The sequence below is a fragment of the Panthera tigris genome, chromosome A1 (genome assembly GCF_018350195.1).
Source record: "Panthera tigris isolate Pti1 chromosome A1, P.tigris_Pti1_mat1.1, whole genome shotgun sequence".
NCBI lineage: Eukaryota > Metazoa > Chordata > Mammalia > Carnivora > Felidae > Panthera > Panthera tigris.
Genome location: NC_056660.1, coordinates 94,276,641 through 94,302,370, shown reverse-complemented (window position 1 = coordinate 94,302,370; position 25,730 = coordinate 94,276,641). Strand labels below are relative to the sequence as shown.

Here is a 25,730-nt window from a genome sequence, read left to right as displayed (position 1 = left end):
ACAGCTAGCATCATACTAAATGGTGAAAAGTTTAATGTTTTTCCTCTAAGATCAAGAACAAGACAAGGATGGCCACTCTTCCCACTTTTCTTCAACAAAATATTCAAAGCCTTAGCCAAAGCAATTCAGCAAGAAAAAAAATAAATAAATAAAAGGCATCCAAATCCAACAGAAACATGTAAATGTGTCACTCTGATGACAAGATTTTATTTTTTTTATTTTTTAATGTTCATTTATTTATTTATTTATTTTCAATATATGAAATGCATTGTCAAATTGGTTTCCATACAACACCCAGTGCTCATCCCAAAAGGTGCCCTCCTCAATATGACAAGATTTTATATATACAAAATCCTAGTGAAGCCACCAAATAACTCTTGAAATTTTAATAAATGAGGTCAGTAAAGCTGTGTGATACAAAAATCAACATATTTACTACATTTTTCTACACTAATAATAAACTATCAGAAAGAAGTTAAGAAGACAATCCCATTTACAATTGTGTCAAAAGAATAAAATACCTAGGAATAAATTTAACCAAGGAGGTGAAAGACCTGTACACTGAAAGTCACAAGAGACTAATGAAAGCAAATGAAGACACAGATATATGGAAAAATATCCCATGCTCATAGATTGGAAGAATCAGTATTGCTAAAATGTCCATACTACCCAAAGCAATCTACAAATTCAGTGCATTTCCTATCAGAATGCCAATGGTATTCTTCACAGAAATAGAGCAAACAATCCTAAAATTTGTATGGCACTACAAAAGATCCCTAATAGCCAAAACTATCTTGAGATAGAACAAAGCTGCAGGCATCATGCTTCCTGATTTCAAACTACAGTACAAAGCTGTAGAAATAAAAAACATGACACTGGCATAGAAACAAACACATACATACATCAGTGGAACACAATAGAAAGCCCAGAAATAAGCCCACACATGTGTGGTCAATTAATCTACAACAAAGAAGCCAAAAATACCAATGGGGAAAGGACAATCTCTTCAATAAATGGTGTTGGGAAAACTGAACAGCCACATTCAAAACAATGAAACTGGACCACGATCTTGTTCCATACACAAAAACTAACTCAAAATAAATTAGAGACTGGAACCTAAAACTCCTAGAAAAAAACATGGATGGTAAGCTCCTTGGCATCACTCTTGGTGATGACTTTTTGGATCTGACATCAAAAGCAAATGTAACAAAAGCAAATATATATATATATATATATATATATATATATATATATATATATATATTTGCTGGAGGTATAAGGTACAGAATGGTGACTGTCGTCAATACTACTGTGTCGTGTGTTTGAAAGTTGCTGAGAGAGTAAATCTTAAAAGTTCTCATCACACACACACACACACACACACACACACACACACACACACAATCGCTGTGCATGGTGATGGATGTTAAGTAGAGTTACTATAGTGATTACTTCACAATGCACACAAATACTGCATCACATACCCCTGAAACAGATATAATGTTATAAGCCAATTACATCTCCCTTTTTTAAAATGAGACAAGTACATGCAGACTAGAGAAAAACACTTGTAATATAATGACATAGGCAGTTTGAAAGTTAAATGGTGGAAAAAGATATATCATGCAAACATTGATCAAAACAAAGCAGGGAAGGCTATAAAATTATCTGAGACAGAGGAGGACATTAAATAACAATAAAAGTATGAAAACAATACTAAAGGTCTTAGAACTGCAATATATGTCAAGTAAAAATGGATGGAACTAAAAGAACTAGATAAATCCACACGTATAGTTAGACTTCAACACTTGTTTCTCAACAACTGATAGAGTAGCTGGACAGAACATCAGCCAGACTATATATGAATTCAACATCAACCAAAAGAATCTAATTGATATTTATAGAACGCTTCACTCAACAACAGCAGAATAAACATTCTTTGCAAACACCTACAAAACATACACCAAGACAGACCATATTCCGGGCCATAAAACATATGCCTTAACAAATAAAAAGAGCTGAAATCATACAGAATGTGTTTTCTCACCACAATGGCACTAAACTAGAAATCAGTAACAGAAAGAGGAAAATCTGGAAACTCAACAACATAATTTTAAATAATCCATGAGTCTCAAGAAAAATCAAAATACACAGTGAACAACTTAAAAATAAAAAACATAAAATATCAAAATTTGTGGGATATAGCTAAGGCAATGCTGAGGAGAAAATTTAAAAGTACCAAATACTTCCAGACGCCTAGGTGGCTCAGTCAATTGAGCACCTGCCTTCAGCTCAGGTCATGATCTCACAGCTCGTGAGTTCAAGCCCTGCGTTGGGCTCTGTGCTGACAGCTCAGAGCCTGGAACCTGCTTCAGATTCTGTATCTCCCTCTCTCTCTGCCCCTCCCCCACGTGCACTCTGTCCTTTCTCAAAATAAGTAAACATTAAAAAATAAAATTAAAAAAAACTACCAAATACTTACATTTGAAAAGAAGAAAAATCTCACATCAATGACCTAAGAATCTCAAGAACCACAGGCAAAAAAGTTAACCTCAACCAACTCATGTATCTTATACACAAATTAATTCAAAAATGTCCATGGGCATAAATAAAAAATTCAAAACCACAAATTTTTAGGGAAATAAAAACAAAACTAAGCCACGAGTGCTTAAATGGTCTAGGGTAAGGGAAACAGTTGAGACATGACACCAAAAGCAAAATCCATTATAAGAAAAACTGATTAATTGGTCTTCAACAAAATGAAAAATTTTTGCTCTCCAAAGGATCCTAATTAAGAGGATGAGAAGTCAAAGCACAGACTGGAAGACAGCATCTGCAAACCATGTACTTGAAAGGATTAGTATCTAAAATACACAAATAACTCTCAAAACTTAATAGTTTTTTTTTTTTTTTAAAAAGAAGTAATCCAATTAGAAAATGTGCAAAAGGCATAAAGAGACATTTCACTGAAGAGGATCTACAGATGGCAAATAAATACAAGAAAAACTGTTCGACATCATTAGTTATCCAAGAAATGCAAATAAAAGCCACAATGAGGTATCACTGCATACCTATCAGAACAATTACAATAAAAAATGGTGACAACTCCAAATGCTGGCAAGGATGCAGAGAACGTGGATCCCTCATACATTGCTGATGAGAATACGAAATGATTTAACTACTCTGGGAAATGGTTTGAGAGATTCTTACAAAACTAAATATACAGGAGTGCCTGGGCAGCTCAGTTGGCTAAGCGACTCTTGCTTTTGGCTCAGGTCGTGATCTCAGTTTGTAAGATCAAGCCCCATGTCAGGCTCCATGCTGGTCTGCTTGGGATTCTCTCTGCCTCTCTCTGCCCTTCCCCTGCTCATGCATGCATGCCTGAGCTCTCTCTCTCCCTCTCCCAAAATAAATAACTTAAAAAAAAAAAGCTAGAAAAAAACTAAATTGGGACACCTGGATGGCTCAGTCGGTTCAGCGTCCAACTTTGGCTCAGGTCATTATCCCCATGGTTCCTGGGTTCCAGCCCCGTGATGGGCTCTGTGCTGACAGCACGGAGCCTGGAGCCTGCTTTGAATTCTGTCTCTCCCTCTCTCTCTGCTTCTCCCCTGCTTATGCTCTGTCTCTCTCTCTCTCAAGAATAAACATTAAAAAAATAAAAAATAAAGTCCTTAAAAAATAAAACACTAAATCTATAACTATCCTACCACCCAGCAACTTCACTTATGAGTATTTATTCTAGAGAAATAAATATTTATGCTGATGTAAAAACCTATACACAAATGTCTATGACAACTTCAGCTATAACAGACAAAAACTGAAAGCAATGTAGATATCTTCCAAAAGCTAAATGCTTAAGCAATCTGTTTTATATACATACCATGGAATACTATATAGCAATAAAAAGGAATGGACTATTAATACCTCATTAGGTATTAATTATAACAACCAATTCTGGTTGTTAAACCAGAACGGATATCCAGAGAATTATGGCAAGTGGGAAAAAAAGTCAATCCCAGAACGTTACATCCTGTATGATTCCATTTACATTATACTTCTTGAAATCACAGAAGTTTTTCTGTAAAATACAGATTTTACAGAAGAAGTTCTACATAGAAATTATAGAAGAAATTGGTGGCTGCCTGAAGGGTATGGCACGGCAGGCATGAATGGGAAGAGAATCATCAGGCCATAAAGGGTCATAAAAGAACCTTGTGGTGATGGCAACGTTCTGTATCTTGACTGGATGAATGCTAATGTCCTGGCTGAGATATTGTACTAGAGTTATGCAAGATGTTATCACTAGGGGAAACTGGGGGATGGGTATAAGGGATCTCTCTGTATTACTTCCTACCACTGCATGTGTATGTATCATTATCAAAAGGCTAATTCACTTAAAAGAGGAATGGCATGAAGAAGAGGAGAAAGATTAATAAATGTAAATAATCACAGAAATTTTGCCAAATTCATCTTTACACCTCATTCTTAGGTATATGATTATAGCACTTAAAGCAAACCTACTGCTCAACAAGGTCCCTATAATTCTAATTGGCTGTTCCATATTCTTTGTTTCCAAAAATTAGATGTATAAAAATGAAGCATGAGGTAAGAACTTCTACATCTTCCACACAGAGAAGGGAATTTTTCAATTCCATGTAATCTGTTTAATAAGGTTAGCTCCTTGAAGTATTTCTCATTATAAACATGTATCACCAAGAAAGCAATACCTGCTGGGAAAATCAATTTCTGAATATTTAAAAGGTCATACTTACAATCTCTCAATAATAGCATGACTGTATGTATGTGTATGCAATTAATCTTTGTTTAAAATGATAGAGTCAGAGTAATTTTACATTCGTCTAAAACAGAAAAGTTTCCAGTATTTCCATTATAATGTAGGGAGACATTTCCTCAGGCAAAACAGGTACAGAATTTGCCCAAGGACACAAGACAACACCACCAATTTAGAAGTACATTTGACTGGAAACATTCTATATACCAGTAAGAGTACAGATGATTATTCCTCAAATTTTGACCTTTTCTTTGGAAAGAAAATAATAGAGACTATGAATAACGGACGTATCATCAGCTCAAATAGATCCATTAATCAAATCAGCAAACATTTTAAACAGTCTGTCCTTTGGAGGCCCTCCAGGAGATCCCAAATTTTACCCCCCCCCCCCCCACTTTTAAGCTGTTTGTGCCCTACTTACAAAGTTGCATTCTAAAACGTCTCATTAGGAACACAGAACAAATTTGCAAAGAGAATACTATTATAAATGGTGACTAAGTTACCAAGTAATTCCCAAGTAGTTCAACACAAGAAACGCAAGTGGGTCTACTTTTGTCCTAACCAGAGCAGTTAGGACAAAATATAACAAAGCCCCTTCACCCAATGGCTAAAAATAAGTAATACCTTAGATTAAGACAAATCTTCAATTTCCAGCATTTTATATACATGTGGCTTTCCTAAGTATTCTATACACAAATATCAGCCCAAACCCAAGTATCCAATCTGAGAAAAGCTTGGTACTTTCAGGGTACTAATGATTCCTATCTTTATGTAAATTCCATTAAGTTTATGAAACCCACACTTCTTACCAAGAGAATCAGACTTTCATCCTAGTTTTCTATTCATTTTTAGCAAAAAATGATATAAAGACCGGCTTGTACAAATGGAGAAAAACAAAAACAAAAATAACAAAATTACCATTAGCTGAAATGGAAAACTACAGGAACAATTCCAAGAGGAATGTTCCAAGGATCAGTTTTTTGTTTGTTTTTTTTTAATGTTCAGTTTGAGATGCTTATTAGACATCCAATAAATTTATCAAGTAGGCGAGCGCAGGCTAGAGGAAAAAAAAATTATAAAATAGCATTTAAACCCCGAGGCCTACGTGAAATTGCCAGGGAAGGGACAAAAGAAAATAGAAGAGAACCAGGGACTGAGTCCTAGCTATATGCAAAAGTGTGGAAATGAGTCACGGCCACGAAAGCAGGAAACATGACCAAAAAGGCAGCCAGAAAGGGGAAAAACCAAGGGAGTGTGGATCTGACTTTTATACCATCGTAGGTGCTGGTGGCATAAAAACGTATAAATTTACAATCTGTCCCCAAAGCTCTCAGTCTAGTGATGAAGACAAACTATACAAAAACAATTATGATGTAACATATCATCATATATGCAGAAACTTTCAAGTTATCTGCTAAAAAGCTACTAAAACTAGTGGGTGATTTTAGGAAAGCTATGGCACACAAGATTAATGTGAAAAATCAGTATTAGTTCAAGACAGTAGAAACAAATAGGGAATATAAAAAAATGCAATCCCATTTATACTAGCAACCCAAACCATGAAAATACATAGTGCCTTAGTCAGTTTGGGCTGCTATAACAAAATACAACAGACTGTGGCTTAATAGTAAACATTTCTCACAGTTCTGGAGGCTGGAAGTTCAAGATCAGAGTGCCAGCATGGTTGGGTGAGGGCCCCCTTCCAGGCTGCGACTTCTCTTTGTGTTCTCACAAGGCAGATGGGGTAACGCAGTTCTCTCTGGCCTCTTTTATGAGGGCATTATTCCCATTCATTAGGGTTGTGCCCCCATGAACTAATCACCTCCCAAAGACCCCACCTCCTATCATCACCGTGAAGGTTAAGTTTGAACATAAGAATTTTGGGAAGACACATTCAGTCAACAGCATAGGGATAACTTTAACAAAATCTGTGTATATCCTGATCCTTGAAAATCTACACACATTACTGGAATAAATTAAAGAAGGTATCGGTAGAGATACACCATGTTCATGAATTTAAAAGTTTAACATTGTTAGAAGGTCAATTCTTCCAAAAGGGATCTACGGATTGAGAACAATCCAATTAAATTCCCAGCAGGTACTTTTTCATAGAAACTGACAAGCTGATTTTAAAATTTAAATGGAATGGAGGGGCGCCTGGGTGGCTCAGTCAGCTGAGCATCCAACTCTTGATTTCGCCTCAGGTCATGATCTCACAGTGGTGAGACCAAGCCCCGTGTCTGGCTCTGCGCTAAGTGTGGAGCCTGCTTAAGTTTCTCTCTCTCTCTTTCCTTCTGCCCTCTCCTCCACTCACGCTCTCTTAAATAAATAAATAAATAAATAAATAAATAAATAAATAAATAGGTAGACAGATAGATAGATAGATAAAATTTAAATGGAATGGAAATGATCTGAAAGAGCCAAAGCAGTTTGGTGTGTGTGTGTGTGTGTGTGTGTCTGTGTGTGTCTGTGTGTTTTAATTTGGAAGAACTACACTACCTAACTTTACGACTTAGTATAGGGGTGTCTGGGTGGCTCAGTCAGTTAATGTCTCACTCTTATTTCGGCTCAGGTCATGATCTCATGGTTGGTGAGTTCAAGCCCTGTATCGGGCTCCACACTGACAATGCCAAGCCTGCTTGAGATTCATTCATTTTTGCTCTCTCGCTCTCTCTCTCTCTCCTGTTGTCCTCCTCTCCTCCCCCTCCTTCATGCTCCCGCTGTCAAAATAAATAACTAAACTTGAAAAAAAATAACAACGTTTTTTAAAAAAGGACTTAATCCAAAGCCACAGCAATAAAGACAATGTGCCACTGGCAAAAGAATAGAAATATAGACACATTAGCTGACTTCCGACCAAGATGCCAGGGCAAATGATGCCAGAATAACTAGGTATCTACACAGGAAGGAAATGAACAACAACCCCTACTTAACACCCAACACAAAAATGAACTCAAAATGGATCAGAGAGCTAAATGTAAGTGCTATAACCATCAAACCTCTGGAAGAAAACACAAAAGAAAACCTTTGTTATCTTGGGATAGGCAAAGAGGTTTTAGGTAGAACATTAAAAGCATTAACCATAAAAGAAAAAAATTATAAACTGGACTTCATCAAAATTAAAACTTCTGTTCTTCATTTATTTATTTTTAATGTTTATTTGTTTTTGAGAGAGAGTGTGACAGAGTTCGAGTGGGGGAGGGGCAGACAGAGATGGAGACACAGAATCTGAAGCAGGCCCCAGGCTCTGAGCTGTCAGCACAGAGCCCGACAGGGGGGCGTGAACTCATGGGCTGTGAGATCATGACCTGAGCTAAAGTTGGACGCTCAACCAGCAGAGTCACCCAGGTGCTCCAAAACTTCTGTTCTTCAAATGTCACCATTAAGAAAAAGGAAAGGCAAGCCACAGACTGATCAAATAGGATTCTTACCACTCAGGAATAAACAGACAAGTCTATACAAAAATGGGCAAAGATGTGAACAGATAATTCACAGAAGACACACAAATGGCCAAAAAACACATAAAAGGTGCTCAACATCTTTAGGTTCACTATCCTTGCAGCTACTAGAAGGACTAAAATTTAGGAGGCACCTGGGTGGCTCCATCAGTGAAGCGTATGACTCTTGATTGCGGCTCAGGTCCTGATCTCATGGTTTGTGGGATGGGGCCCTGTATCCAGCTCTATGCTGACAGCACGGAGCCTGCTTGGGACTCTCTCTTTCCCTCCGCCCCTCCCCAACTCACATGCATGTACTCTCGCTCTCTCAAAATAAATAAACTTAACAATTTTTTTTTTAAAGATTGGCAATACCAGGTGTTGACCACTATGTGAAAAAAAATTACTGGCTGGAATATAAAATAGGAGAACCACTTTGGAAAACCGTTTGATATTAACACTTAACCAATCAATCCACTCCTGAGTATTTATCCAAGAGAAATGAAAATATATGTCCAAACAAAGATGTATATATGAATATTGACAGATTTATTTAAAATAGCCCAAAACCAGAAATGGCCCAAAGACCCATGCATGAGCAGGTGGCTGGACAAACTGATATATCCACAAGACAGAACACTACGCTGCAGTAAGAAAGCACAAACTACTAATACACACAACACTATGGATGAACATCAAAATCTGACTCAGATGAAGAAGGCGGACAGGAAAAAAGAACATCTGTATTAATTCTATTCATACACTGCTATGCAGTTTACAGTGACAGAAAGTGTATCAGTGGTTTCCTAGGGCCAAGATTAGGGGGAAAAGGGACTTCCAAGGGGCATGAGGCAACTTTTGAAGGTGACGAAAATGCTCTGTGTGTTGATTGCAGTAGTGATCTCATGGGTGTACATGCACCAAAATTCATCAAACTGTACAATTTAAAAGGATACAGTTTACACTATGTAAATTATAACTCAACTAACATTGTTTTTTAAAAGATACAATATACTGGAGGCGCCTGGGTGGCTCAGCTGGTTAGGTGTCCAACTTCAGCTCAGGCCATGATCTTGCAGTCTGTGGGTTTGAGCCCTGCGGGTTCTGTGCTGACAGCTCAGAGCCTGGAGCCTGCTTTGGATTCTGTGTCTCCCTCTCTCTCTTTCTCTCTCTCTCTCTCTCTCTCTCTCTCTGCCCCTCCCCTGCTCATGCTCTGTCTCTCTCTGTGTAAAAAAATAAATAAACATTAAAAAAATTTAAAAAAAAAATTTAAAGATACAATACACCAGGACACCTGCGTGGCTCGATGAAGCAGTAAAGCGTCTGACTCCTGATTCTGGCTCAGGTCATGATCTCACAGTTCTCTCTCTCTGCCCCGCCCAAGCTCACTCTCTCTCTCTCTCTCTCAAAAATAAATAAACTTTAAAAAAAAACACAAAAAACAACACACTAAAGGTTTTAACAGAAGAATGACAGCTGCAAATGGGAGAACATCTTCAGCCACCCACTCCCATCACCCTCTCTGCCACCCTCTAATCATGGGCAAGAACAGGAGGCAATAAGTTTCCAAGGACCAAGCCACACTCACTACTGCTTGCATCCTAGAGAAAGAATCCTCCATTGTGACATCTGTTAGGTATAATCAATGTCAGGATCTTGGAAACGACTGCTATGTAATATGACATCCATATTACACTGATGTGAGTATATTAGCATATATCACAAAGATGCAAACAGATAAACTTCTTGAATTAATACTGGCTCTATCCTCCACCCAGATGACTGCCAACCTCCATAAAACATACTACATAAATCATAAAGGCTACACATTAGGCAATCTCCAGACAACATCAAAACTCCCAAAGTGACTAAGCCAATGCCCTTCGTTAATGCTGCTGCCACACCAAATCATAATAAGAGGTACAAATGCTTTACTGTAAGTATCACAACTTAGGGATACTCCCTAATCTATATCCTTAAGTTTAGATGTCACAAAAGCCAACCTAGTCTCACCGCTAGGATGGCATGGAACTTAATTATACTCCTTGACTCACAGACTTGGCCAAAACACCTAATCATGGTCTTTACATCCAAGCTGAAAAGGAGGGAAAACACCAATGAACCATCCTTCAAACTGTTTGCCACGTCTGCATACCAAGAATTTATGAAAAAGATAGCACAAGGTTGAGGACACTGAAATGTCATTCAACTAATGCTCTCACAATTGGCAACACTCTCAAAAAGTACATCAACTCTATTTAGCAATTTCTGAATGCTAGGCACATAAGAGTAATTTTGCTAACAGCACAATTTTTGGCATTAGTAAAATCTTTATTTAATTTGTTAATGGTTCTGGTTTTGTGCAATTATTTATAAAGCAGAGAACACATTTCTGTTTCAAATAAGACTGATTAAGGAGCTCTTAGATCTACAGCTCTTTTAATTGATTGCTGCAATACAGCTAATGACATCACCTTGTTTTCTGGGAGAATTTCGGTTTCAAGCTACAGCAATTCTTTCTATATTTCCAGTTTTAAAAAGGAAAAAATGTAAATGGTTGAATCAAGTATTCCAGCAAACCTCAAGAGTCATGAAATAAATGAACCACAAAAGGTTTGAAGTACAACCAAAATAAAAACAGAAGAATACTAGGAGAGAGGCGCCTGGCTGGCTCAGTCAGAAGAGCGTGTGACTCTTGATCTCAGAGTGGTGAGTTAGAGCCCCATGTTGGGTGTAAAGATCACTTAAAATAAATAAATAAACTTAAAAAAAAAAAAAAAGAATACTAGGAAATAAAAAATATATCCATACCCCCTTCTTATTTGGTCTTTCTCCACTAATCAGTACAAATACCCTTCTTTGTAAGAAAATCTAATGGGGCGCCTGGGTGGTTCAGTAGGTTAAGCGTCCAACTTCGGCTCAGGTCATTATCTCGCGGTTTGTGGGTGCGAGCCCCGTGTTGGGCTCTGTGCTAACAGCTCAGAGCCTGGAGCCTGTTTTGGATTCTGTGTCTCCTCCTCTCTCTGCTGGCCCCCCCACCATACTCATGCTCTGTCTCTCTCTGTCTCTCAATAATAAATGTTACCAAAAAAAATTTTTTTAATAAAAAAAAAAGAAAACCTAAAAGACTGCACTTCAAAATAGTACAACTTGTAAAGCAGAGATATTGTGCATTTATTCATCCAACAATTATTTATTGACAACCCACTATCTTCCAAGGGCTAGGGCAATGGAAATACAATAGTGAACAAATACCCTTGTGGACTCACAGTTTAGTAACAGAGACAGAGAATTTTAAAAATAAACAAGTGAAATATATAATGTGCTGGATAAGACTAAATGTTATGTTAAAAAAAAAATGAAGTAAAAAAGTACCACAGAAATGTGGCCACTTTTCATGATGATGATCAGGGCAAGATTCAATGACAAAGATGCATTAGAACAAAAGAGTCGAAAAAGGAAGCCAGTCATATGAATCTCCAGGAGAAGGGCTTTTGAAGTAAAGAGATCAGAGGTGACCAAAGTCAGCCAGGTGAAGGATGTTAAAAGGAGAAGGTCAACAAGATAAGGTAGCGGACTAAGGAGGTTATAGATCATGGGGAATCCTAAGAAATTTGACTTCTATTATAAGAAACATTGAAAGTCTTTGGTGGATTTGGAGTAAAGGAGAGATAGAATAAGACTTAGAATTTTAAAAAATCACTTTTTAAACAAATTTTTTTTAATGTTTTATTTATTTTTGAGAGTGAGAGAGACAGAATGTGAGCAGGGGAGGAGCAGAGAAAAGGGGAGACACAGAACCCAAAGCAGGTTCCAGGCTCTGAGCTGTCAGCACAGAGCCCGAAGCGGGGCTCAAACCCACAAACTGTAAGATCATACCTGAGCTGAAGTCGGATGCTCAACCGACTGAGCCACCCAGACCCCCCAAAAAAATCACTTTTAGAGCTCCTAATCTGGTAATGGTAGGAAACAGTTTATATTACATTACCCTCTTTACAAATAAAATTATAACCACTATACAAAATATCTTCCAAACAATGATTTGAAGGCATTGGAGAATGGCTAAAAGCAGGTAGAAGTTAATGGAATTCAACTCATTTAAGACGGGAACCACACAAGGTGATAGATTCACATTTATATGAGTTTCCCCAAACCACCCAGCACAGGCTGGCTCAAACTTAAATAGAAACTCTCAGATCTCGCTCCAGGGGGCCAGCAAACCCTTCCTCAGTATGGATCCCAGAAAAATTAAAATATATGTCCACAAAAAGACTTGTACACAAATGTTCACAACAGTCTTAATTCATAATAGCTAGAAACTAGAGACAACCTAAATGTCCATCAACATGGGGATGGAGAGACAAAAGGTGGTATTTTTATACTATGAAATACTACTCTGCAATAGAAAAATGACTGATCCAAGTAACAACATAAATGAATCCAAAAAATATATCACGTTGAGAGAAATTAGTCAGACACATTTTTCTGAGTCCATTTACGTTATATCCAAGAACAGACAGAACCAATCGCTGGTGATGGAAAGCAAAGGTGGGAACGGAGGAACCAACATTAGGCATTTTCCAGGTGATGAAATTCTTTATTTTGTTATGGATAATGATTAAATGGGTGTGTATAATTTCTGAAACTCATCAGACTGAACTCTTAAAAATCTCAAGATTTAGCTGCATGAAGTGTGCTCTTTCTGCCCTCTTTATATAAAGCTATTTATCCATCCTTAGGATTCCAAAAGAAATGAAACAAGGATGTCAAAGAAAATACTAAAGCAAAATAATACAGTAAATTTTGCAAGTATCAAGTCCAAATGTCTAATTTCTTACACTCCATATAAAAAACAGGTATTTTTAATAGTAATTCAAACAATTAGCTGTTGCACTTAACGATAAAGTAAATTGTACTCTAAAGGCTAAAAGGGGATACATTTGTAAGAATGTTATAGGAACACTACAACCTCAGAAACAGTGGCTATCCAACTTTAAACAGAGACTTCTCAAGAACCTGCAAGATAGGATGAAATTTCACTAGAGTACAATGCAGTGAGTAAATACTATGAATAAATTCGCCAAGTAATTGGTAAAGAACATTCTCAGTGAGAGAAATTCCCATTAAACCTATTTCAAACAGGGTCACCTGGGTGGCTCAGTTGGTGAAGCGTCCGATTTTGGCTCAGGTCATGATCTCACAGTCTGTGGGTTTGAGCCCCACGTTGGGCTCTGTGCTGACAGCTCAGAGCCTGGAGCCTGCTTCAGATTCTGGGTCTCCTTATATCTCTTTGCCCCTCCCCTGCTCACATTCTGTCTCTCTCAAAAATAAATAAACATTAAAAATATATATATTAAAAACGTAAATAAATAAACCTACTTCAAACATTGGAAACAAACGTTAAGTGTCAAATATGTATTTAAGAATTCCCTAACATATAAGTGCATTTTAAGAAAAGGAGCTGGCTACTCAGAGTGCTTAAAATATGCCTTACATATATTTCTCATCATCACATCTGTTACTAACTGAGGAGCAAAGTTAATTTGGAATGTAAAATTATTTTAGAAAAATAGCCTTTATATTCTCTAGTATCAATTGTGCAGCTAACATCTAGGTTACGGTAATACAGCATAATGGCTTACGAGTGTGATTCCCTGTAATAAATCCCCATTTTGCCACTTTCAGGTCTCAGAAAATAGACAAGTCAATAGCATCTGACATATAAGTTTTTACATTTATATAGTAGGAATATATGTACGGGAACTCCTAGCAGACTTTAAGGAGTAAAATGAAGTATAGCATTCAAGTTCTGTCTGAAAGGAAATTCGCAATTTAATACATGTTGTAGCACAGGCATTGTAACAAAAATCGAGAGAAGACCCTGTTAGGAGGACAATGCTGACAGAGGCAATGGTGATAAAAGAGGGAAGAATACGAAATTCAAATAAGTCATGGTGACATTTCAGTCTCAAGTCTCCGAAAAGATTAAAATAAAGCATATTAAAAAAAAAAAGTGAAATAGGATAAAATTTAAAAATCTGTTCAATCATATCCAGCAAAAGGCTACCATTAAGATTAATTTTCAATCTCCCTCTCTCTTATTGGATCTAAATAATATAAGACAAAAGGAGGTGTTTTAAAAAATTAAATCAAAAATAAGCACCTTCGATTTTACAACTTATTATTTAATGGAACCTGACTCTTTGAACTTAGAATTATTACCCACAGATGTTCTGCCAGCACTGCACAGAGAGTTTATGCACGTGAGCCCCTAAATTACCAAAAGCAGCACTGTAAATATACCTTTTGTTCATTACATAACAAGTCTCTGCCATGGACAGGATCTATTTTCACACATAGCCGAAATAAATATCAGAGCCAAAAAGGAAGACAGCATTATCGCTGCCAGAGGTAGCATGACTTAAAAGGAGCAAGGCTTAAGGGGCACCTGGGTGGCTCAGTCAGTTAAACATCCAACTCTTGATTTCAGCTCAGGTCATGACCTCATGGTTGGTGAGATCGAGCCCCACATCAGGCTCTGCGATGACAACGCAGAGCCTGCATGGGATTCTCTCTCTCCCTCTCTTTCTGCCCACACCCCTGCTTCCACACCCTGTCTCAAAAATAAGTATTTAAATTTTTTTTAACATTTATTTATTTTTGAAGGGGAGAGAGAGAGAGACACAGAGTGTGAGTGGGGGAGGGGCAGAGAGAGAGACGGAGACAGGGAGAGAGAGAAAGAGAGAGACAGAGAGAATGAGAATCTAAAGCAGGCTCCAGGCCCTGAGCTGTGAGCACAGAGCCCCACGCGGAGCTCAAACTCACGAACCGTGAGATCATGACATGAGCTGAAGGCAGATGCTCAACCGACTGAGCCACTCACATGCCCCATTAAATAAATATTTTAAAAAAATGAAAAACAAGGCTTAAAAAATACATCTGATTCTCAGGACAGTTTTACCAAAAGACCAACTGATTGGGGTGATAAACTTACACTTTATGTATGAGGTTTTATTTTCTTCCTTTCCAAAGATATCCTACTTACACACAAAACTATGTCAACCACTCTTCACGGAAAAACTGTGTAGGTAACACCTAGGTAGAAGTATAGTATAATGGCTTACAAGGGTGACTACTGTGTCAAACTTACTCAGCTACACGACCCTGAACCAATTATTTAATCCTTCTAAACCTCAGTTGTATTTTAAATATAAGCTATAACTATAAGCAGGTTTTACAAGATACAAAGCACCCAGCAGAGTATGTGGCCCTCAATAAACACAAGAAATGCTTGCTATGATCTCAAGAAAGAAGAACAAAGCTGGAGGTATCCCAATTCCAGATTTCAAGATATATTACCAAGCCGTGGTAACCAAAACAGTATGGTACGGGCACAATAACAGACACAGAGATCAATGGGACAGAATAGAGCCCAGAAATAAACCCGTGCTTATATGGTCAATTAATCTGAGACAAAGGAGGCAAGAATATGCAATGGGAAATAGTGTCTTCAATAAACAGTACTAAGCAAACTGCACACCTTCATGCAAAATAAAGAAACCGGACCGCTTTCTAACACCACACATACAAATGACCCAACATGCATTAAAGACCTAAAGGTGAAACATGAAACCATAAAACTTCTGGAAGAAAACATAGGCAGCAAATATGACATGGACCATCACAACATTTTTTTAGATATGTCACCTCAGGCAAGGGAAACAAAAGCAAAAATAAACTACCGGGACCACACCAAAAGAAAATGTTTTTGCACAGCAAAGGAAACAATGAACAAAACGAAAAGACAACCGACCGAATGGGAGAAGATATTCACAAATGATGTATCGGATAAGGGGTAAATATCCAAAATAAAGAACTTATAAAACTCAACTCCAAAAACACAATCTGATTAAAAACTGGTCAACTGAACAGATCTTTTTCCAAAGAAGACATACATGTGGCCAACAGATACATGAGAAGATGTTCAATGTGACTCATCCTCAGGGAAATGCAAATCAAAACCACCATGAGATATCACCTTATACCTGTCAAAATGGTGAGAATCAAGGAGACAGGAACAGGGCGAGGATGTGGAGAAAAAGGAATGCTTGTGCACTACTGGTGGGGATGTAAATTGGTGCAGCCACTGTGGAAAAGAGCATGGAGGTTCCTCCAACACTTAATAACAGAGGGGAACCTGGCTGGCTCAGTTGGTAGAGCAAGTGACTCTTGATCTCAGGGTCATGAGTTCAAGCCCTGCATTGGGTGTAGAGCTTCTTCAAAAAAATTTTTTTAAGTAGAAATACCATGTGATTCAGTAATTCTTTGGATAATTACCCAACGAAAATGAAAACACTAATTTGAAAATATATACGCACCCCTATGTCTATTGTGGCACTATTTACAACAGCCAAGATATGGAAGAACCCAAGTGTCCATCGATAGATGAATCGAGACACATGTGCTATATATACACAATGGGATAGTACCGAGCATTAAAAAGAATGAGATGTTACCATTTTCAACAACACGAATAGACCTAGAGAGTATTATACCAAGTCCAATAACTCCAACAGAAGACGATTACCATAGGATTTCACTTACATGTAGAATCTAAAAAGCAAAAGAATGAATAAACAAACAAAAAGCAGAAACAGACCCATAAATACAGAGGCTACACAGATGGCTGCCAGAGAGAAACAGGGATAGGGGATGGGCAAAATGAGTGAAGGGGGGTGGGAGATGCAGACTTCCAGTTATGGAATAAGTTATGGGCATACAAGCACAGGAAATAAAGTCAGTGGTAATGTAGCAGCAGTGTATAATGACAAAATGGGGCTATACTTGTAGTAAGCATAGCATAACATACAGACTTGGAGAGTCACCATGTTGTACATCTGAAGTTAATATAACATTGTGTGTCAACTATACTTGCACAAAAAAGGAAGTTTGCTACCACTGTATTAATTGTTTAAGGTATTAAAATAATGTATTAGCAGGGCGCCTGGTGTGTTGGTGGAGCATGCAACTCTGGATCTCGGGGTTGTGAGTTTGAGCCCTAGGGTGAGCACAGAAATGGCTTAAAAATAAACATCTTAAAAAGATAGATAGATAAAATTGGAAGCAGGCAGGATGTTTGGACTTCTGAGTCCTATTTAAATCATATTAGGGGCGCCTGGGTGGCGCAGTCGGTTGAGCGTCCGACTTCAGCCAGGTCACGATCTCGCGGTCCGTGAGTTCGAGCCCCGCGTCAGGCTCTGGGCTGAGTTCGAGCCCCGCGTCAGGCTCTGGGCTGATGGCTCGGAGCCTGGAGCCTGTTTCCGATTCTGTGTCTCCCTCTCTCTCTGCCCCTCCCCCGTTCATGTTCTGTCTCTCTCTGTCCCAAAAATAAATAAGAAACGTTGAAAAAAAAAAATTTAAAAAAAAAATAAAAAATAAAAATAAAAATAAAAAAAAAAAATCATATTAAAAGTCCTACTCAGGGACACCTGGGTGGCTCAGTCAGTTAAGCGTCCAACTTCAGCTCAGGTCATGATCTCGCAGTTTGTGAGTTCGAGCCCCACGTTAGGCTCTGTGTTAACAGCTCAGAGCCTGGAGCCTGCTTCAGATTCTGTGTCTCCTTCTCTCTCTGCCCCTCCCATGCTCATGCTCTGTCTCTCTGTGTCTCTCAATAATAAATAAACGTTAAAAAAAAAAAGTCCAACTCAGTGCAATAGGGCAAGAAAAAAAATAAAAGCTGAACAGACTGGAAAAGAAGAAACAAAACAGTCTCTATTCATGGACAATGTAACTATCCATAAAGAAAATCACAAAAAATCCACACAAAAAAACTGCTGTAACTAATTAAGGAATTTACCAAGGTCACAGAATACAAGGTCGATATACAAAAATCAACTCTATATACTAGCAAGAAACAACTAAAAACCAAAATTTCAAAAACAGTACCATTACAACAACTCCAAAAACACAAAATACTCAGGCATAAATCTAACAAAACATATGAAGGATGTGTAGGCTGAAAAATGAACAAAAGTGACATAAGAAATCAAAGAGGACCTAAATAGAGAGGTATACTCAGTACTGCTAAGAAGTCATTTCTCTATTAAGTGATCTGTAAGTTAAACATAATCAAAAATCCCAGCAGGATTTTTAAAACTAGCAAAGCTGGTTTTTAAATTTATATAAAAAGTCAAAGAAGTTAGAATATCCAAAACAATTATGGGGAAAAAAAAACCCGCAAAGTTAGCAGACTCACAATACTTGACTTTTAAAGTTTACTACAAAGCTACAGAAATTAAGGTATCATATTAGCATAAAGATAGAAAGATCAATGGTCTAAACAGAGAGTCCAGAGAAAGACCCACACAAACATGTCAAATGATTTTTGACAAAAGGGTGAGGCACTTCAGGGACAAAAAGATGTTATCAGTAAGTTATGCTGGACGTGTATAAATGAACATCTAAAATGAACATCTATACGCAGAAAAAAGGAAATTTAATCTGAGCCTTATACCAAATTAACTCAAAATAGATTTTAGAGCTAAATGGAAAAAATAAACCTATAAAACAGAAGAAAATAAAATCTTTGTGATACTGCATTAGCCCACAAATTCTTAGATACAAAACCAAAAGGATCGATAAAAGAAAATAACTGATAAATCAAACTTCATTAGAATAAAAAGCTTTCCCGTAAATCATAGGTGAGAAAGGACACACGCCTAGAATAATATATAAAAACCTCACAAAAGCTGAAAGAAAACAAACACCCTCCACACATTTGAAAAACCCAGAACAAAAAAATTCCCGTGCATTTCCATATGCTGGGATTTACTCCTGAGACTGTCCTTTAAATTCCTATAATGGAACTTCCTTATCTTTCACAATGTGGAAATACAATTAGGCAAAAGATGTGAACAAATATTCTATCAATGAAGATATATGGAGACAAGTAAGCAAATAAAGAGATCATATAATTTGTTATTAGGAAAACGCAAATTAAAAATACAAAACACCACAAGAAACCTAACAGAATAGTTTTGATAAAAACAAGTGACAATGGAGCGCCTGGGTGGCTCAGTTGGTTGAGTGTCTGACTTCAGCTCAGCCCATGGGCTCACAGCTCGTGAATTCAAGCCCAGCATCGGGCTTTCTGCTATTAGCACGGAGCCTGCTTCCAATTCTCTGTTCCCCTCCTCCTCAGCCCCTCCCCTGCTTGTACTCTCCCTTTCTCCCTAAGAAATAAACATTAAAAAAAAAAAAAAAAAAAATGTGAGGCACCTGGGTGGCTCAGTCGGTTATACGTCTGACTTTGACTCAGGTCATGATCTCACGGTTCATGAGTTCAAGCCCCGCATTGGGCTCTGTGCTGACAGCTCAGAGCCTGAAGCCTGCTTCAGATTTTGTCTCTCCCTCTCTCTCTGCTCCTCCCCCACTCGTTCTCTCTCTGTCTCTCTCAAAAATATTTTTTAAAAAATATTTTTTTAAAAAAGTGACAATACCAAGTGCTGACAAGGTACTAGAACTCTCATATAATGCTGGCAAAGTGTAAAATGATACCAATCCTTCACAAATTCTTACAGAAAATGGAAGAGGAGGTGAGAACACTTCCCAGCTCACTTTCCAATGTCAGTTGCACTCTGATACCACCAAAGACATCACGAGAAACCTATATAGACCAAGAGCCCTCATGAACACAGATGGAAAATTTTTTAACAAAACATAAGCAAATCAAACAGCAACATATAAAAAGCATGATACACAACAACCCATGAGACTGATCCCAGGAATACAGCGGGCTGTAAATCTGAAAATCAGTGATGTAATACAACCTACTATTAGAAAAAAGGTCAAAATCTGTATGATCAACTTAACCTCTATTAACAGTGACTAAAGGTCCCCCAGCAGTTTTGAAACACTGCTGTTATTTTGTATTTGTCCCAAAGTGCTCCCTTTTTCGCTATTTGCTATTCCACACATACCAAGTACATTCTGCTAGGCACTAATACAGACACACACAATTACGTGATTCAGTAAACATATCGTAAGACTTATACACAGGTACACCGTTAACAAGAATAGCCCACTCTGCCCAAGATAAAAAAAAAAAAAAAAAAAGGGAAAACAGACTGACTCATTCCTATTCTGAAGACATATTTTAAACCGTAAGTAAAATTAAATCACATCGTGGTGTCCAATACGTATGGAAATAACCTTAAGGCCTAGTGTATATATTCTTTCTTTTGCCAGACTGCCTCTGTACAAACATGATCACCTTGAAAACCCTTCCAGTACAACCATTTTTGCCATTCTTACTGGAAAATATCATGGGGTAGTATAACCCTATACCTTGTGGGGAGCAAGAATCCTCTGTCTGAATTTTTCAACTGTTTCTTGACCCATAGAAGACCAAGCATTGCCGAACGCTTCCGCTTTGTCTTGTCTGAGATGAAGGCTCTCTAACTGCTGCTGCAGAGCCGCTGGCTTCACGCTGTGATACACCGCCTAGTTACGAGAGGGCAAACATTACCTCTGTCCCTGATACTCAGATCCCTTGAATTATACTCAAATACAAAATTATTTTTAAATGATTTAAATCAACAAAAAATTTCCTATTTCTATCAGAAATGTTTTATGTATTTTTTTTTAATGTTTATTCTTTGAGAGAGACTGAGAGAGCGAGCATGAGCAGGGGAGGGGCAGAGAGAGGGGAAACACAGAATCCAAAGCAGGCTCCAGGCTCTGAGCTGTTGGCACAGAGCCCGATGCAGGGCTCGAACCCACAAACCGCGAGATCATGACCTGGGTTGAAGTCGGACACTTAACCGACTGAGTCACCCAGGCATCCCGTAAGTGTTTTATATCTATTTACCAATAATAATATACACAACAGGGAGACACAGGGTTAAATGGCCTAATTTAAACTATTCAGGCTACATTTTCCCACTTTTGCCTGTGTCTTAAGTAATCCTAAATCCACTTAACGGAAAAATGTCTTCTTTACGTTAGCTATGTAAGTGATACTCTATTTAAAGTATCATTTCTGGGGTGCCTGGCTGGGTGAGTCGGAGGAGCCTGCAACTTTTGACCTCAGGGTCATGACCGTGAGCCCCACACTGGGTGTAGAGATTACTTAAATAAATAAATAATGTAAGCAAATAAAATAAGCTATCATTTCCTCATTTCACTGAACTATTTCAAAGAAACGTACAACGGTCTCATTTCCCAACAAACAAACTTTTTCCAGGAAGCGCTTTCTCAAAACCACCTTCGTCTACCCAACTTCCTAGGTAATACATAATAAAACATTGTAAACATACGTAATAAATATTGTAAACATACAATAATAGTTTACAATAATAAAATATTGTAAACATGTGAGAATAAAACATTTTTAATAATATCTGTTCTAGTTCTTAACATTATTCTGGAACGACTTTCTCATGAAGTCCATGTTGCTGGGTCCTCCTTGATTATCCCTCCTTCTACTGGAGGTTCACCAGGGTTCAGAGCCATAGTCCTGTTTCTGACCTGTAATCTGCATAAGGCTGTGTGTAGTAGACGCCTGGGTACTTGTCTTCCTAACCATATCTGTTCACTAAAATGCCTATGAAGCTACAGTACTATTTAAACTTTATTTCACAAGTATTCTATGAAGTCACCCAACAGGAATTTATTGAAATCTATTTTAAGTCCAGCAATGTGCTAGGTTTATAGAAGGTGAATTAAAAATATGACAGGTCCCTCACAAATTCAAAACCTAATGAAGGCTGACACACATGAAATAATCAAAGACTAACAATGTGCTCCACTCGGATGAGCCAAGGATAAAAGGAATCCAAATTAGGGCAAAACTGCCAAGTGCAAGGGGTCAAAGCTACAGTGAGAGGAGATGGGACTTGAACCACATTTAATGGCTGAAAAAGGGATGCAAAAGGGCAGTTTAATAGGAAGAAGTTGTATGACAAAAAGTCCTTTGACAACTATGTCTTTTCTAAATGTTTTATCATCCTAGTCAAATAAATCCCCCTGAAATCATTTCTTAAATTTCTTAAATAAAATGCGCTCACTTCTCCAAATTATAAACCCAGTAACAATGAATTAAAATGTTTTATACCTGTCTCAAGTCAATGAAGCCCTGATTCACGTTGTTAAATACTTTACTCATGCTACTTAACATTTAGATTGTTTTGTAGACTGCAATACCGTAGGAAAAAATCATACATTCAAATATTTTTACTACCTTCAAATTCTCAAGTACAATATATTCACAGCTTCCAACCGTATACTTTTTTTGAAAAAATAAAAAGCGATAGGCGCCCCTGGGTGGCTCAGTGGGTTAAGTGTCCAACTCTTGATTTAAGCCCAGGTCATGATCTCACGGTTCATGGGTTTGAGCCCCACATCGGGCTTTGTGCTGACAGCCTGCAAAGGCTCTCTCTACCCCTCCCCCTAGCTCGCAATCATGCGTGTGCTTTCTCTCTCAATATAAACTTAAAAAAATTTTTTTTAATTAAAAAGTACGTAAATAAAAAAAATTGATAGCTATCATAGCAATACAGATATGCAGTAAAGAAAGCATGTTTAGGAGGTTTGGGGCAATAAAAATACCTGTTCTAAAATGAATGATATTGTTTCAAGAACTAGGTGAAGATCTTGTTTCTCTAGAGAAAATGCAGCCTGAAGCTTTTCTTCTTCTTCCTCACTGAAACTGTTCTCAGCCTACAACACAAAAAGCAAGCTATTAGCACACATGCAGGTATTCAAAACTTAGATACTCCACAGAAGAGTATCTGAAGATTCCTTTATTCACACATGGGTGAGAAATGTTAAGAAAAAGCGGAAGAATCTGCTGTGTTTGTAAATTTCAACAACTCAAAATCATAGTACAATTCATTATCTGGATCATGCCAAATGAAGCTCATTTTAAATAAATTAAAAAAAAACATTACTTTAAGTTCTATGATTTATAGGAGGTGGAAACTACCAGTATTTACCAAAAGCAATGGATGTTTAGAAAAAACAATACTAGAAGGTAAAACCCCAAAATGTTAATAATAATTGACAGTAATGTCCACCTTCCTCATTCAAATATATTTACTGAGTATCTATTATGTGCTACAGAGAAAGGCAGTTCATGTCCTCAAGTATACGGTACTCTAGTTAGACATACAAATACAAATACTCATTCATGTAATTTTCATTTTGATGAGGTCTGCAAAAATGTGAGTTATTATAAGAGCATACATAAAGCAAGAAATTAAGTCTTTTTTATCATTTTCATACATATTTTCCAAAACTCACACATTATACACATTAATTTTATGACCAATACGTGAAAGAAGACAGCCATCTGAATAGAACCTCTGAGAAGTCTTCTTTCTTTTGTATCCAAAATAATCTCCTTGATCTAAAGACATTAGTTTATTATGTAGGAAAAATGTGTACCACTTGAACAACTTTAAAATAAAAAGAACTCCTTTAAAAATAAATGAATTAAAAGAAAATAATATAAGATATAAAATAAAATAAATAACCTATATTATCCACATATACTAAAAACAACTCTCCCTATGGCTGCCTCTCCTGAACAGCAATAGGGAGAAAATTCAGAAGTTCACAAGCCCTCCCTTGACAGCTTACGATGACGTACACCTACCTGGCTGTTCAACCAAAGCTGCATTAGAGCTTTAAGCTAGCGTACTTTTGGAGGCTACTCACCAGAACTTCCAGTCTCTACTACCTGTTTTATGACTGAGAAAATCATGAGCCAAATTTAGCCAAAATGCCAATTACTTACCTCAAGAGCAACACTTTGACTTAAAAGTTTCAGAATTTCTGTGACTACCATATGTCTTCTTGAAATAATGACCTAGAGTACCAGATTTCATCAATGTGAGGAAGGTAATGGTATTACATGTATATAATCAGAACCACATGTTGTATTAAATTCAGTGGATATTGGGGCGCTTGGGTGGCTCAGTCGGTTAAGCGTCCAACTTCGACTCAGGTCATGATCTTACAGTATGTGGGTTCGAGCCCCGCGATGGGCTCTGTGCTGACAGCTCGGAGCCTGGAGCCTGCTTCGGATTCTGTGTCTCCCCCTCTCTCTGCTCCTACCCCACTCATTCTGTCTCTCTCTCTCAAAAATAAAATAAAACATTAAAAAAATAAATAAATAAATAACAAATAAATTCAATGGATACTTATAATTTAACCAAGTCAGTCAATCTGATGCCTTGGAACACATGCTAAATAAGCTGTTTTCACAAAATAATAATAGTGATTGAGGAGGTACAAAAATAAACTTTCAGTGTCCCCAATATGTACAAGGAAGGGAAATTTGTTTAAAAAATACAGCAAACAAAAAAAAAGAGAGAGAGAGAGAGAGAGAGAGACATTCTCAAGATTTCCAAGGGCATTATATTAATAAAGTGGTTTGGGGAGGGGCACCTGGATGGCTCAGCTGGTTGGGCGTGTGACTTCTGCTCATGTCATGATCTCACAATCTGTGAGTTCGAGCCCCTCGTCGGGATCTGTGCTGACAACTCAGAGCTTAGAGCCTGCCTCAGATTCTGTATCTTCCTCTCTCTCTACCCCTCCCCCGCTCTTGCGCACGCGCTCTCTCTCTCTTAAAAATAAAGATGCAAAAAAAAATTTTTTTTTTAAATAAAGTGGTTTGGGGGGGCACCTGGGTAGTTCAATTGGTTGAGCATCCGACTCTGGATTTTGGCTCAGGCCGTGATCTTACAGTTTGTAAGATCAAGCCCCCGTGTCAGGCTCCATACTGACAGCACAGAGTCTGCTTGGGATTCTCTCTCTGACTCTCTCTCTGCTCCTGACTCATTCTCTCTCCCTCTCTCAAAACAAGTAAGTAAACTTAAAAAAAAAATAAGGAATGCCTGGTTGGCTCAGTCAGTTGAGCACCCAACTCTTGATTTCAGCTTAGGTCATGATCCCAGGGTCAGGGGACCAAGCACTGTGTCAGGCTCCATGCTGAGTATGGAAGCCTGCTTAGGATTCTTTCTCTCTCTCTCTCTCTCTCTCTCTCTCTCTCTGCCCCTCTCCCCCACTCACATACTAGCTCTCTCTCTTAAAAAAAAAAATTTTTTTTAAAGAAATGTTTAAAACAAATAAATAAATATTTAAAAAAATAAAGTGGTTTGGAGTGAAGGGGGCTAAGGGAATATTTACTTTCCCCCATCCACAGGTACATCAGGAATGCAACCTTAAAATAAGATGGAGTCTAAAATATGGGAGCAAATAGAGAATACAGCTTTAAAAAAAGTTCCAAACACATATTCAATACCCTGCTCCAAAAGCAACCTTGGGTCAAATAAATATTAAGCATGAAGTACCTCTATTTGCTCCCAAAAAGCAGCAATTTAACTTATTTCTGTCTACCAAAAGCAACCCACACATATCTAGGAGTAAAAGAGAAGGTAAACAAGATACATTCTTTTTTATCCTCTCAATGGGAAAAAATTAAGGCCTAGGTTTATAAA

General features: G+C 37.7%; 1 protein-coding gene across 3 annotated transcripts in view; it reads right to left on the bottom strand.

Moving 5' to 3' along the window:
• COMMD10 (COMM domain containing 10) overlaps window positions 1-25,730 on the bottom strand; it is a 213,357-nt gene that overhangs the window by 179,782 nt on the left and 7,845 nt on the right. For all 3 annotated transcript variants that reach the window (XM_007086832.2, XM_042982619.1, XM_042982617.1), the window contains exons 3-4: window positions 22,837-22,947; window positions 20,575-20,730 (exon numbers count right to left, since the gene is read on the bottom strand). In XM_007086832.2, coding sequence (XP_007086894.1) covers window positions 20,575-20,730; window positions 22,837-22,947 — 267 coding nt within the window. The remainder of the gene's footprint in view (window positions 1-20,574; window positions 20,731-22,836; window positions 22,948-25,730) is intronic.